Source organism: Alosa pseudoharengus, unplaced genomic scaffold (assembly GCF_046254945.1).
Source record: "Alosa pseudoharengus isolate Yale_2024_CS ecotype anadromous, Long Island Sound unplaced genomic scaffold, YU_APseudo_1.1 YU_APseudo_1.1_scf_17, whole genome shotgun sequence".
Lineage (NCBI taxonomy): Eukaryota > Metazoa > Chordata > Actinopteri > Clupeiformes > Clupeidae > Alosa > Alosa pseudoharengus.
Window position 1 is genome coordinate 30,380,579 of NW_027468640.1, and position 14,138 is coordinate 30,394,716.

The 14,138-nt window shown below is 45.8% G+C and overlaps 1 protein-coding gene across 2 annotated transcripts in view; it reads left to right on the forward strand.

Moving 5' to 3' along the window:
- Positions 1-14,138, forward strand: part of aopep (aminopeptidase O (putative)) — a 53,849-nt gene that overhangs the window by 14,097 nt on the left and 25,614 nt on the right. For both annotated transcript variants that reach the window (XM_076289278.1, XM_076289279.1), the window contains exons 6-12: positions 557-663; positions 1,821-1,923; positions 2,074-2,181; positions 3,354-3,397; positions 4,157-4,217; positions 8,962-9,024; positions 9,496-9,585. In XM_076289278.1, coding sequence (XP_076145393.1) covers positions 557-663; positions 1,821-1,923; positions 2,074-2,181; positions 3,354-3,397; positions 4,157-4,217; positions 8,962-9,024; positions 9,496-9,585 — 576 coding nt within the window. The remainder of the gene's footprint in view (positions 1-556; positions 664-1,820; positions 1,924-2,073; positions 2,182-3,353; positions 3,398-4,156; positions 4,218-8,961; positions 9,025-9,495; positions 9,586-14,138) is intronic.

Sequence of the window (14,138 nt, forward strand, 5' to 3'; positions counted from 1 at the left end):
TTGGCTGAAGTATATTGCCTAAAATATGCCTTTATGAGTTGTGCACAAAATGCAACAATCCCTCTGCCCTTCTCCACAATCACAAGTCATTTTTTGCCAGTTCCACTGAAACACTGTAGTTCAGCTTTCTTGTTTTGCCAAGTATATGGAGATGAATGCTATTAAGCAGACTATGGCACTTCATAATGTTTCTCTCCGTGACTCAGGCTTTCTATTGATCTCTCTCTGTTTTTCTATTCTTCTCTCTCTCCACTTCCTGTGTTATAATTCCCTTCATCCCTTCTGTTTCTCCCTGTCGTTCTCTCTCTCTCTCTCAGCTGCTTATTGACAACAAACACACACACAGTAGATGCAAAAGCATCATGAGGAGAGCATTGCTCAATACCAATAAAAAATATATTTTATGAAATGCAACAACTATAAAAAACATTATGGTGCAATGCTGTCCAGTATGATGGTCTAGTCTGTCTGTCTCTAAATCATCTCTCTCTCTCTCTCTCTCTCGCTCTCTCTCTCTCTCTCTCTCTCTCTCTCTCTCTCTCTGTCTCCTCCTCAGCTGAGCCTCCATGAGGAGGAGGACCAGCTGCATCTGAGGGCTCTGTTGAGGTGGAGGCGTCTCCATGACGAGCTGCAGAACTCTGAGCAGGAACTCCAGATCCTCAGGTCCCCCTCTCATTGGCCGTCTGCAACAGCAACATAATTGTAACAATGTGAACATAAACACATAATACTATATAATGTCATATGAATCTATTGAAGCAAATGACTGAAATGAAATGATTACTCTCGAAAGCAGAAAATGAATAATTGCTTTCTAAATTTGATAACATAGGGGATGTAGGGGAAGTCTTTACAACACATTTTTTATGTAACCCAGTGCATTTGTCAAGAATTGTATTAATGTTCGACAGGCAGAATATATGACATACGTTTTTGGTGGAGAAAGTGGAGCACCTTGTCTGTGTTCCATCCCTGCTCTCCAGACAGGCTAATTAGCGCAGGTCTGTGAGCCAGTTTGGTCTGGGCTAATGGAGCGTATCAGTTGTCTCAGGGCAGGAGAAGGACTGGCCAGGGCAGTCTTGGCAGGACATTCAAACCTCTCTCTAAAACCTGAGTTTCCCCTCGAATATCATCTCATATCATAGCGCACACACACACGCAAATGCCTTGAATATCATCTCATATCATAGCGCACACACACGCGTAATTGATAAATGCACAGCCTAGGCTACACTGGAGTGATTACGTCTCAAGACGTTAGGAGCGCTGTGATGGAAACATCTCCTGGTTTCACCAGACTCACTTACGTTATTTCACTTCATTAAGAGAGTCTGAGCGCTCTCCCACCCTACCATCGTAATGGGCAGAGACTTTGCGTGAACTTTGAAATCATTGGTCCAGCCTACCCAATCACATTGATTAGGGATTCCTATTGTTACGTCCTACTTCGCCTAACCTTTACAAACTGCTAATAAACCTCATCAGCAGTCAGGAAACAATGTATGTAGACCTACCTTTGCTGTATAAATGTACACATTCTTCCGACTACAATTTTTGGATGTTTGCAGGCATTGTTACTACCGTTTACCACAGCCACTTTCGATTTCAAAACTAATGTCATCCTCTCTCGTTGCTGATTGGCCCGTCGTCCTGGTGGCTGAGGGAAACGGAAACGCATTGACAGGAGCCAGACTCGTATCTCAGTGATATGAAAATGTGTGGATATACTAGGCGGCCGGGACCAGGCTAATGGAAACAGAAAAATAATATTTTTAAGTTTACTTAGTCAAGATCTGTGTCCCCCTTCTCTTTAAGTACAGGCCCCACAAGGAGAGCACTGGAGTAGTGTCTGAGTCTGGGGCGTCCACTGTGAAGCATGGCCTTAACCCAGAGAAGCCCTTCATGCAAGTCCATTACCTCAAGGCAAAGCCGGACAGCGATGTCCTAAAATCATTCTATAAATGTTGTTCGTTAGGAAAATAATCTCCCTCTTCAAAATGCAAAGACTGGGTCATTCATCATGATTGGACAGATGGATTGAATCCCGCTTGTTCTCTCCGTTCTCCCCTTTAGGGGTATTTCCTGTTGAAGTTTCTGGCCAGCTTCACCGGGCACGAGCAGTTCCTCGCCTTCCTTCGGCTGTTTGTGAGCTCATACCATGGACGACTTGTTCTGTCTCAGGTAAGAGGAGGTTGTGTGTTTGTAATTATGGTGGCCACAAGCATTCCCAGAATGCATTCCCTGCAGTGCCATCGGTAGAGACGGTGAGGTTGAGTATTAACTATAAAAGTTAATGTCAGGGTCCATTGAAGACGTTCAGCACTATTTTTAGGCATAACTAATGTACACATCCGCTGTGCACAGTGTAGACGGAACAAAACATGACCTCAGAGCAATAAACAACAATAACATCATAAAATGTTAGCACATCTCTGGCGTCTGTCTACCGTTAAGGATACACAAGGCAATTTTTTAAGCAATGTTACTGGGTAATGAGTATTGTTGTTCTAGCACCTTCCCATTCATATTGGGTAACTATTTGTTTTGTCTGAAGAACTTTAATTATCAGTAAGAAAATTGTTGGCATGCAATCACATTTCATGGAAATGGTTATGTGGTTGCCCAGCAACATTACTCAAAAAAGTTGCTCCATCATCACCTTAAGCCTCAACTCAACTGACACATTGCACTGGGCCCTCTTATTTACATGCTGCTTGGTACTGATCAGTCAAGAAAATACCCATCAGATATGTTATACAAAACAATATATGTCTGATAAATTACTTGTTTACATCTATTTTAGATTAGCATGCTGTTATACAGGGGGAAAATAATGTGAATATAAACCATGTTGCCGGTTGACATACATCATATTGTGCACACAGAGTGGGAGTGAAATTGTTTAATGGTGCAGGAAGAGTGATCAGGAAGAGTGATGGCTGTGGGCTCTTTGAATTGAATTCATATTAGTGTGGTGTGAATGGCCGGTGTCAAGACGTGTTTGTCCTTCTAATGCGCTCGCACTGCGACCGTTTGCACCTGGCACCATGTGAGCTCACCCAATGCATGCATACTCCCCTTTCACCCAGCTAACAGCTGTTTGATTTCTCTATTGACTTTTCGCTGTATGTTTAAGATAGAGCACACACACACAGACTGCGTACATGTGTAAAAGAGATATACATACACACACACAAACACACACACACACACACACACAGACACGTACGAGCACACACGCACGCACATGCACCTTTGATGTGCACGATGTGGTGGAGTCGCTTTGTTGTTTGACCATTTGCATATGTTCTTGTACACGCACCCTGTGAAGCGACAGGTCATTTGTTTTGCAGGATTTCTTGCGGATGCTCCTGGACCACTTTCCAGACGTGAAGAGGTGCGTCTGAACCATCACACGGCTTCTGTCTGTCTCACGAACACACTTAAGAGAGCTTATAAGCCGGCCTTTTCAAGAGCTGCCTGGCTTCCTTTGTGCTGGGTCTCCTTTAGGAGTCAGCACCAGAGCCAGCTGCATGGTTAAAGGCAAAGCAGATGAATGCAGTCCCCCACAAAGCTAAAGCCATGCCAGGCCATAGATCCACAAAGAAAAAGGCCTTTAAAAACATATAGGAATCACACTTGTCGTGTCCAATACTTGCATGATAAATCTGTGGTTGAGACATTGAGTGTATGTTTCATACTGAAATGACATAATGCCCTTCAACATGTAATGGAGGTCATAAATTAAATCTGTATTTGTCTATGGTACTGCACATGAAAGGGACCACCTGCTGTTATTGTATGTATATTCAATACAGAAATGGACGTATATGAATTATACAGACTTTTTACACATATGGGAAGCACAATGATATGTATTATCCAGAAATGCCACGCACAATCAATCGTTTTGTCTGTCAGTTCAAAGAGGTCCTGCAGCACATGGTGAAAATGTCAGTTCTTTAGACCTTTGAAGACAGAAGACGGAATTGCAGGGACATTTCTACACACATGCATTGTACATTTTTCAGTTCAGCAAGCAAAAGCACACACTTGTGTCTGTCGTCAGTGAATCAGTGCTCAGCTTTGCTGGGCTCGTGATGAGGTGTTTCTGGAAATGTCAGTGTTAGGACATTACGATACTATTGTTTTCCAGACGTGGCCTCACCCTGGAGGGCATATATGCAGACTGGCTCGATGCGCCTGGAATACCTAAGGTAATAAGTCATTCTAAAAGTGTTCATTCATTCAATTAATTCAGTTGGGATCATGCCAAACCTTTTCTTTTTTTAAAGGTAGGGATTAAAGTGAAAAGTTTTTAAAAAAAAGTAGGGATGAAAAATACTTAATATCAAATATGCAATATAATGATACAGTTCGCACATACCTGATATGGCAGTCCATCACTGCTGAACAAGTGTTAAAAGCTGTCCACGTCCTTACAATGTGTATTCAAAAATGTTTTATGTTGCTACAATAAGTATTTAAAAAATGTTTTATGTTACTACAATGAGTATTTAAAAAATATTGCTACAGCGTTCCTTAGTCCCTAACAAAAAATAAATAATGAAAAGGGTGTTTTTCACACCAGCAACTCAGCCATGTGCACATGCATGTCCAGCTAATGGCGTCCCAAGAGCCTTATCTCCAAATAGGCGGTGAGCGCACCACCTTAACGCAGCGCATGGCCACGGGGGTCATAAAGCAGGGGGTACTGGGCCCCTGGTCCAGCGGTATGTCGACCACCTAATGCCTTTATAATTGTGTCAATATGACGCCAGGCTTTGACGTGCATTAGCCCGCTGCCTTTGAAAAGTTTTCAGATGACATTTACATGTGTTTTTTGCGACCTATAAATGGTATGGCTTGGTATTAAAAATGTACCTTAAATAAGATATTTTTCCCCTAGAAATATTGTCAACCTGCACTCAATTAGTGTAAGAGCGGATACTTTGCCGCTATGAAGTGATTTACACGTGGATATTTAAAGTCTTGACTAATTATGGCTTTGTACTACAAAGGAACCTGACATGAAATACTAGCGAATGTTGCTATTGAGTTGAAATACTAGAGAATATTGGAATAAATCTCCAGGCATTAGCCCTGAAATATATTTGCTGTGATGTTGTTGATCATGATGTGGAAATGTGATGGTGACGGTTTCTCTACTGAAATGGGAGAGAAAGCTTACTTCAGAGCCACTAGAGGTTTGGGATTTATTAGGTCTTTAGCTGTTGGGAAGAGCACTTTAGAATGCAGGAGAAACAGAGGTACTTAAGCCACCAGTGGCCAGCCTCAAAACACGACCTTATTTTGCACTAGAACAGACACATGATTTATACAGACACAAGATGGTTTAGATTTATAGATGGTATCAGAGTGCAGGTTTATAAATTCCAGAACTTTCCTATTGTGCAGACTACTGCCGGCCTGTAAATTCCCTGTCAAAAGCGTTTTGTCAGAGAAGCGGGATAAATTAGACAAATATGGAGCTACATTTGGTCAGGGACTCAGCATTTCTCCGCTGTGAATAGGATGCAGGTGTCGTATTTCAAGGGCAGGATTCAACAGTCCGGCACAAAGAGATTTACTTTCAGGTGATATTTTTTACAATCTGGCCATCCGACGGCCCCACCTCTCTTAGTCTGCCCGCTGAATGGGAGAAAGCAAAAAAGCAAAGTCGGGCCCCAGAGACAAAGCAGAGAGGAGCAACAAGTAACGAGAGACTTGGGAGAAAAACATTTAATCAAATGTACAAATTCAAGTCAGACATTTTCTCTTCCATACCCCCCCCCCTTCTAAAATTAGAAATGTATGTGAAACGAGATACCCCATGCGTCATTGAAGCAGCAAAATTAGGGGCTTCACAGATGCAGGACGGCAGACTATTTAAAATACTTTTAATCAGTGTGCTCTAGTTGGTTTTGTTTGTTAAAATAGAAATGTACTTGTTGGGAGAAATGTATGTTGGGAGTCTGAGGGGAGATTAGAGTTAGTCAGGTCCACACATGAATTCTGAAGTTGTCTCCTTTATGAACTTGTGAACTTTATGAATCTGTGTGTTCGTACTGTAGTCTAAGGTCACATATCTATCTTGTCAGTGGAATCAGTGTGAGGGGTTAAATTGGAAGGGACAGCAATTGTTTGTGTCTTACACATGGAATGTCATGTCCGCTAGACAGCAGGATCTACCCTCCTGTAAATAACATCATTCACATGTTAAGAGATGTCTGTCTGTCTGTGGTATTCAAATGATTGAAATGGTTGAAATTGCTGGGACTAATTGTTAAATTGCTGGAATAATTTCCCGTTTCCAATTTCCAATTTAAAAAAAGACAAAAAATTCAGAGCTGAGGATGTTTGCTGGCGTCAAGTCATTGCATGTAAAGAAACTGCTGGAAGCCATTCTCGAGTAAATTAGTGATGCACATGTTTATCTGTGCTCTCAAACATTAACTTCCTTATCTCAGCGGTTTTTCCTAACACGTGAAAGTACACTCGGATGCTCCTCAAAACAAGCACGAGCAGGAAATGGTTGGTTCGTAATAACAAACAATAGCCACACTCACCGCGCCAAGGTCAAACAAGATGAGAACATTTTTTTTGTTTTTGGTCCTGGCTATTTTGGAACAGCATGTGAAATAAGTCAGTGGGTTTATTTGGGGTGGGTCTCCACTTAATACCGAGTCAGAGTCACTGTGGCAAAGCGCCGTGTCAGATTCTGTGTCTAGAAGTGTGAGTGTGCACTGGCGTAACACTGTGTGTGTGTGTGTGTGTGTGTAGCAAGTGTACCTTGGGAGTCTGTCAAGTTGGTGTGCTTCCGTGTGTGCTCTGACAAGTGTAAGAATGTGTGGGGTGTGGATGTGGCTGTCTGGTGCTGTGATGAGTGTGAGATAAAAAAAAAAACATCTGTGTGTGTGTGTGTGTGCGTGCGTGGGTGCGTGTCCGTGAGAGAGTAAGAGGGAGGGGGTTCTGAAAGAGTAATAGTGTCTGCTGTTGCAGTTTTGAAAGAATGCTGTTTGTGTGTGACAGTGTATATTAGTGAGTGAATGTATGTGATTTGTGTAAATCCATGAGAGAGTGTGGTGTGGTGTGTGTGTGTGTGTGTGTGTGTGTGTGCAGGATTCAACGACAGTCCTCCGTAGGCTGTGTCCGACGCTCTCAGGGAACACAAAAGCCTTGCTATGCTGAGAAAGAGGCGTGCGCGATCTGAGGCTGTAAAACAGCTATGTGTGGTATCCCGCGCAGACAATAGCCGTTTACTGCCTGAGCGCACGACCCGGTATAAGAATCCCCTTCCTGCAGAATCCACTCTCTACCCCCCCCTCCACTCTCTCTCCTACTCTCTCTCTCTCCTACTCTCTCTCTCTCCTGCTCTCTCTCTCTCCTACTCTCTCTCTCTCTCCTACTCTCTCTCTCCTGCTCTCTCTCTCTCCTGCTCTCTCTCTCTCTCTTCCTGTGTCCCCCACTCTATCTCGCCTTAACTCAAGTATGCAGAAACACACGCTGCAAGTCAAATCCCAAGAAAAACACTAACACAGACTGCGGTAGCCTCGGGAAGCCAGCGAGACTGAGGGTAAACACTTTTATGGGGGGGGGGGGGTGATTTACATACTCTGCCCAGGCGCTCTGTGAGCATCACGGGATGAGTGTGGGGCTACGAGGTACGTCTGAGTGAGTGTGTGTGTGTGTGTGTGGGAGAGAGAGAGTGTGTGCCTGTGAAAGCTGTCAGAAGCAATGGCAGCACGTGTGGATTTTTTCGGTGCGCCACCGAGAAAGTTGTCACTTCGGAGTTGGACTTGTTTGATTGTCGCGGTCAGCAAACGGATCCTATTGTCCCTTTGAGAATGTAAGTGTGTGTGTGTACACTGCTCTCCCACTTTTTCTTTTTCCCTTCCTCTCTCTCTCTGTCCCTCTCTCCCCCTCTTTCTCTCTCTCCCTCCTTTTTCTCTCCCTCTCTCTTTCTCTCCCTCTCCCGCTCTCTCTCTCCCACTCTAACCCCTCCCCTGGCTCTCTCCCTGGGAGTGTGCAGTGTTTGATTACAGTGTGACTGGGCTCCACGATCTGCCCTTCTCTGTCCGGTCAGAGGAGCCAGACACCGCACAGCACAGCACAGCACAGCACAGCACAGCACAGCACAGCACAGCACAGCAGAGCACAGCTGCGAGGTTGCTACCGCCTGGACTAAAGGATCTGGCTACCGGGACAGAGGAATCTGAACTCCTCCTCTCCTCCCCTCCTGTTTTCTTTAAGTCTGTCCATCTGCTTTCTCTTTCAGAGCCTCTGCTTTCTGTTTCTCTTCCACACGCTCACTTTTTCATTCTGTTCTAGCAACTCTCTCTCATTCTTTACTCTCTCTCTCTCTCTCATTCTTTACTCTTTCTCTGTCCCTTTCTCATTCTTTACTCTCTCTCTCTCATTCTTTACTCTTACTCTGTCCCTTTCTCTCATTCTTTACTCCCTCCGTCTGTCTCTCTGCTATGAAGAAGTGGCTGTTGTTGTGACTCAGAGGTTAAGAGCCAGGTTGGATGGGAGCTTTAATAAGGTTAAGTGCTGTGAGAGAGAGAGGTGGGAATTGAAGTAGAAAGCCAGAGAAGGATTCGAGGAGAGAGAGAGAGAGAGTGTGTTTGTGTGTGTTTGAGAGAGCGAAAGAGAGAGAGAGAGAGGGAGTGAGAGAGAGAGCGAAAGGAAGAGCGAGAGAGTGTGCGTGAGAAAGAGCGGAGCGGGGGGGGGGGCGCGCAGCAGGGGAGTGCAGAGGAAGCAGGAGAGAGCGAGCAACTCTCTCTTTCGTCAAGGAGCCTCAGTCACCGCTGTCCAGCACTCCTCTTTTTTTTCTCTCCTCCCTTTCTCCATCTGTCAAAGGACTGATCTCTCTCTCTCTCTCTCTGACCCTCCCTCCTTTCCTCTCTCTCATTCTCTCTCTCTCTCTACTTGTCCACTCCTCTTGCTGTCCTGCCTCAGTGGCTGACGGAGGAAAGTGCTGCCTGGCTTCAGTCGCCGCTGGTCACAGAAGTCCAACAGGAGGTAATTATGCAGATGGTATCTCCATCACACACACATACAGACACACGCACACACACTCACAAATGTGTATTTATAGACCTAAAGACATGGGTGACTTGGAATGTGAAATCAGTGACGTCTGAGTTTGGTGTTCCGTTCTCGATGCGTTCGTGTTTGCCTGGAACGATTGTTTGACCACGAGAGTAGTGCTGGAAACTTTACCTTTACGGTGCGTGTGCTCTTGATGTTGGGCATGGGTGGCTCCAACTTTTATGGTTGCTCTCTCATGTGAGCGAGGGGGAGAAATACTGAAAGAACGACAGAAAGAAAGAAAGAGTCATTCATTAGTTATAACCATTTATAAACCAGACTCTGTTCTCTTTCTCTCCCTCCCTCTCTCCTTGTACCCTTTCTCTCTCTCCTCTCCTGTTACTCCTGTCCTCCCTCTGCCCCCCCCCCTCCACTCCTCTCCTCTCCTCTCTCCTCTCCCAGGTCACAAAATGGATTCACTTCAGTCGTGGCCATGGAAAGGGCACCAAGCGGAAGAGAGGGGATCCCTCTCTGAAGGTGAACTTCAAAGAGGTGAGTGTGCTTTATATAGACAGCCTTTCACGCCTCACATACGCTCCCGCACCAACAGAGGCTCAACTCGGTCCGAACTGTTGCTTTGCATCTCCTCCCCCGTGTGACTGGCTGTGGACGTGCTGCTCTCTCCGTGTGGATACTATTTATAGCCGTGTGTTGTGTTGAAAGATGCCACCGGTGGTGTTGTGTTTGGCTTTTTGATGTAGAGGCAATTTGGTCATTGTGTTTTCTGAGTAGCTCCTAAGAGCTTCAAGTGGTCTACTTGTGGTTTAAATTGAATAGATGTGTCTCGCTTTAGTACTTGTTGCTGGTACAATTTGTTTTGTTCATACTATTTGTACTATTGGGCTTGAAAATGTCTTTGCAGTCTGTGAAAAAAAATAAGTCTGTATCCAGCTCAGCTATTCAAATTCACAGTTTCATCTCTAGGATTATTGATGTGGTAGACTCATTTTCAGAGTGATAAAATATACATGAGTCCCATTGACTTGTATGTGTATTTCCAAGATGGATGACTAATCTGAATAATTTTGCTGAATCATATCACATCCCTTTAAACTGTTTTTGTGGAGGTAGCTGTCTGGTTTGCTTTAGTGTTTTTACTGTCTGATGTGGCCGCTTTGCCGGTAAGTGAGCGGGGAGTAGGGAAGACCTTGGCTGTGGGTGGTGTCTCTCCGTCTTCCGCTTGTGGGACCTGCTTTTATTGGAACAGTGATCCATTATGTCTTATTAAAAGCAAAAAGGTTAACACGTTTCAGAGCGGCCAGTGCCTCCACTTCAGACGAGGCCTAGGGCCGACGGGAGGGGTGGGGGGGGGGGGTCTCGTGAAATAAGGGGCCAATTACAGTCCAGTCGGATATGCACAATGGAGCGGGAAGGAGAGAGAATGAGATGGAGGAGTGCATGTGTGTGAGAGTGTGTGTGGAGGGAGTGGAGGAGAGGGAGGAGGGGGTGCAAGTGATTGAAGTTGTGCCATAAAAGCTACCCTGAAAGGAAACACTAAATGACCCCCCCCCTTGCCTCCACCGCACTCACTCACTCACACTCTCTCTCTCTCACACACAAACGCACACACACACACACTCTCTCTCTCTCCTCTCTCTCTCGTGCTTTCTCTCTCACTCACTCACACACACACAAAGACTGGTCTAGGGCCTCTGCACTGAACATTGCCATGTTAGACTGTATAAAAGCCCCCACCCCCTAAACACACACTTTTCCCCCCTCCCCCCTTGTTGGGTGCAGCTCCAGGTGTATTTTATATTACTCATTGACGTTAACTTCAAACAGCGGTGGGCCCATCCTCCCCGCCCCGGCTCGTAAATCTGCTGCAGCCTCCTGCTGGAGCTCGTAAACGCGGGGCAGCCGTGGACGAGTCCGCCCCTGTCCGTCAGGCAGGCAGGCAGGCCGTCCGTCTGGCAGACCCAGACCCAGCCCCCTCCCCAGCCCCATACACCTTAGAGCGCCCAATCTCATCACAGATAATTGGAGCTGGTGGGAGGGATACGGTGGGGTAGGGCAGGGGGGAGAGGGTGGAGAGGGTGGGTGGGTGGAGAATGGTGGTGTTTGGCTTGCGTGACGCCAGGCATCTCCTTGCCAACCGTAACTGAAGGTGGAGAAGGGTGCCATTAAATGTGTGATAAGTTCGGAAAAAAGGGTGCACAAAGAAAAGTTTTGTCGCTCGAAGGGAAAAAGACAAACGTGTCACATTTCATTAGTCTTTTTCCTCTCCTTTTTTTCCACGCCTGGCGTGCCGGTCCTCCTGGTGGAGTGGGAGATGAAGGCGCTTCTGTGTGATATTATCCACACTTTCGTGATAATGAGATTTATATTCCAGACTGACCCAGAGCGGGCTAGTTCAGGCCGGCGGTTTTAGGATATTGCTTTTTAGTGCCCCTTAATGTAAAATCAGCAAAAGCCCCTCAATAGCCCCCAGTGTTCATTCATCTAAACGTGGGGCTTGTTTTTCAGGGCAAGGAGCTAATCAAGGTTTTAAAAGTTAAACAGCCAAGGGGGCAATTGATGTGGGGTGAGAAGAGGGGGTGAGGGGCCGTTTTTTTCCACGTTGGCTTTGGGATTGTGTGGTCTTTAGGATTGTCCCAAACGCGAAAGGGCTGCGAGATGAGAAAGCCTCGGCGAGTGTAAAAGAGTATCATGTGTTTAACATGTGATCTGCACACACACTCACACACGCACAACTCCGACTCTGAGGTTCTCACACATTCCACAAGCCCCGCACGCAATTGCTTCTTCTGCCTCGTCTCCGTTGGAGAACTGTTCCCGTTCCACGATTTCCAGTGTTCTGTGTGTGTGTGTGTGCGTGCGCGTGCGTGTGTGCACGTCTGGGCTTATTGTTGTTGACGTGCTGGTGTCTGATTTCAGGCGCTCCCCATGTTGTTCCCCCATCAGTCTGGGTGGACATGCCAAAGAGAGGCCCGTGCTTGTCCATGTGGTTTTGCGTGGCCAGCCAAGCTTCCATCATTCTCATCCCCAGGATGAGCTTGTTTACTCACATAAGTGTGGGGGTGTTGTATTGTTTGTGAATGATTGCTCCCAGTCATCGATCTGGCCAAGCTCCTATTCCCATGTCATCGGCTTTCCCAACACGGGGTCGTCACTGTAAGCCTCCGGGCAGCTCTTTGATCGATGGACAGTGCGGGATTTGAAGGAGACAGGACCCTCCTTGATACGGAACATATGCCAGGTGCCCAAACAGTACACCATTAGCCAGAAGAGCAGCATAAAGAGTCCATATGTGACCGAGTATTTAAGATGGACAGCAAAAAAAAAGGGAAAAAAATAAAGGGGAAAAAAAACGTGCGGTTGTTTTTGGCAGACTTGTAGCCGAGCTCCAGAGGGGTTAGCTGGACACATAAAAGAGGAGAGGCACACACACAGAGGACTAAGTAAAATAAGCCTGCGCACAAAAGCAAAACTATTATTATGCTTTGGTGTGTTCTTTAGTTGCTAGGGGTGATCTACAGTAGTGATGGGTGCAGCGTGACCCCCATCGGTTTCAGCCCAGAAATTCCCCGCTGGTGTCCGTCTCCCCCTGTTTCCCCTGTTGAGATGATTGGAGGTGAAAATGTTGTGCTAAATACAGACACAACAAAAATCCAAAGCATTTGTTCTTCAGGGGACGAGTTATTGTTTACTACACATGTGGTGTGTCTACAGGAGTTTTGGTGCTGTTAAGATGTGTGTGTGTGTGTGTGTGTGTGTATTTGTTTGTGTGTGTGTGTGTGTGTGTGTGTGCGTGTGTGATCTGGCACGGGTCGGGTCTGAGTCAGTGTAGCTAATCTGCCGTCCGTGTCGAATGGAGGAGGAGCACAAGAAGGCCAGGGCTGTCGTGAGCAACAAATGTTAGAGAGGCTTCGCCACGGAGTCATGTGCTTTTTATTACACACACACACACACACACACACACACACACACACACACAGATGCACACACAAACATGGACATGCACACACACACACACACACACACACACACACACACACACACACACAGGCTACGTAAGAGAGGATTACTGCATTCCTGAGATCAGAAACTTTGAGTTCTCAGGCAGTCACTCAGCTTAGAGAGACGTCTACATTTACCAGCATCAGCTCTGGCTCCTCCGTCGGTTGGCCATGGTTGGAAACGTGGGACAACTTGGGAAAAAAGCTACATTGCTCCACAAAAAGCCAGGTGTTTTCATTACAAATATACTCATGAGGGCAATATACTTTTCGTAACATTGTAAAAAAAAAAAAAAAATTCGAAGTGACTAGCCGTGCATTTTTCTTCATGATATATTGAAGTATTTTAAGTGTAATGACACCTGAATGCTAATTATGATCTATGCCTGATGAAAACCAGTTCTGGGCCAGATTTGGGCCAGATCAGATTCCACGAGCCACTCTCCACTTACAGTAGAGTCAGTCTGTGAGAAACCACACTAAACCGAACTTCACAGTCTGTGCTGGTGCAAGCCTTCAACAGTGCTCTCATGGAGCCTGTTTTCTTTGTATGCTAGCCTGACACCACTTAGCACCTCATCGAGGTGCATGTGACTTTAGCCTCCCTCCCGTGCCTGGCGTATTGGCGCGGTCCAGCATCGCGCAGTGGAATTTTTTTTAATGAAAGGGAGGGAGAGAGAGAGAGAGAGAGAGTTGAAAGCTGCTTTCAGCACTAGTGTTTTCCTCAGGAAAGAAAAAAAATAGGCAGAAAGAAAAAAAAATACCATCTCATTTAAAAAAAAGCAGCTGTGTTGCCTTTCCAAGCGCACATGGAAAAAGCATCTGACAAGAAAAGCGCAAACAGAAGCGTTGCTTAACCAACTTCATATGTCTCCTTTCTGCTCTCCCAGTCTCGCCACAGAGCACTCCGATGCAAATTAGCTTTCACTTGGCTCACAAACAGGCCGAGCATTTTGAATGGCGTTTCACCTTTAATATTCATTCAAGAAGTTGTTTTGTTTTGTTTTTTGCCAGAGAGGTATGTCGGTCGGTTGGTCGCCGTGGTAATCCAATGACAACGTGGCAGCAGTATGCTCTTAGGTCGTC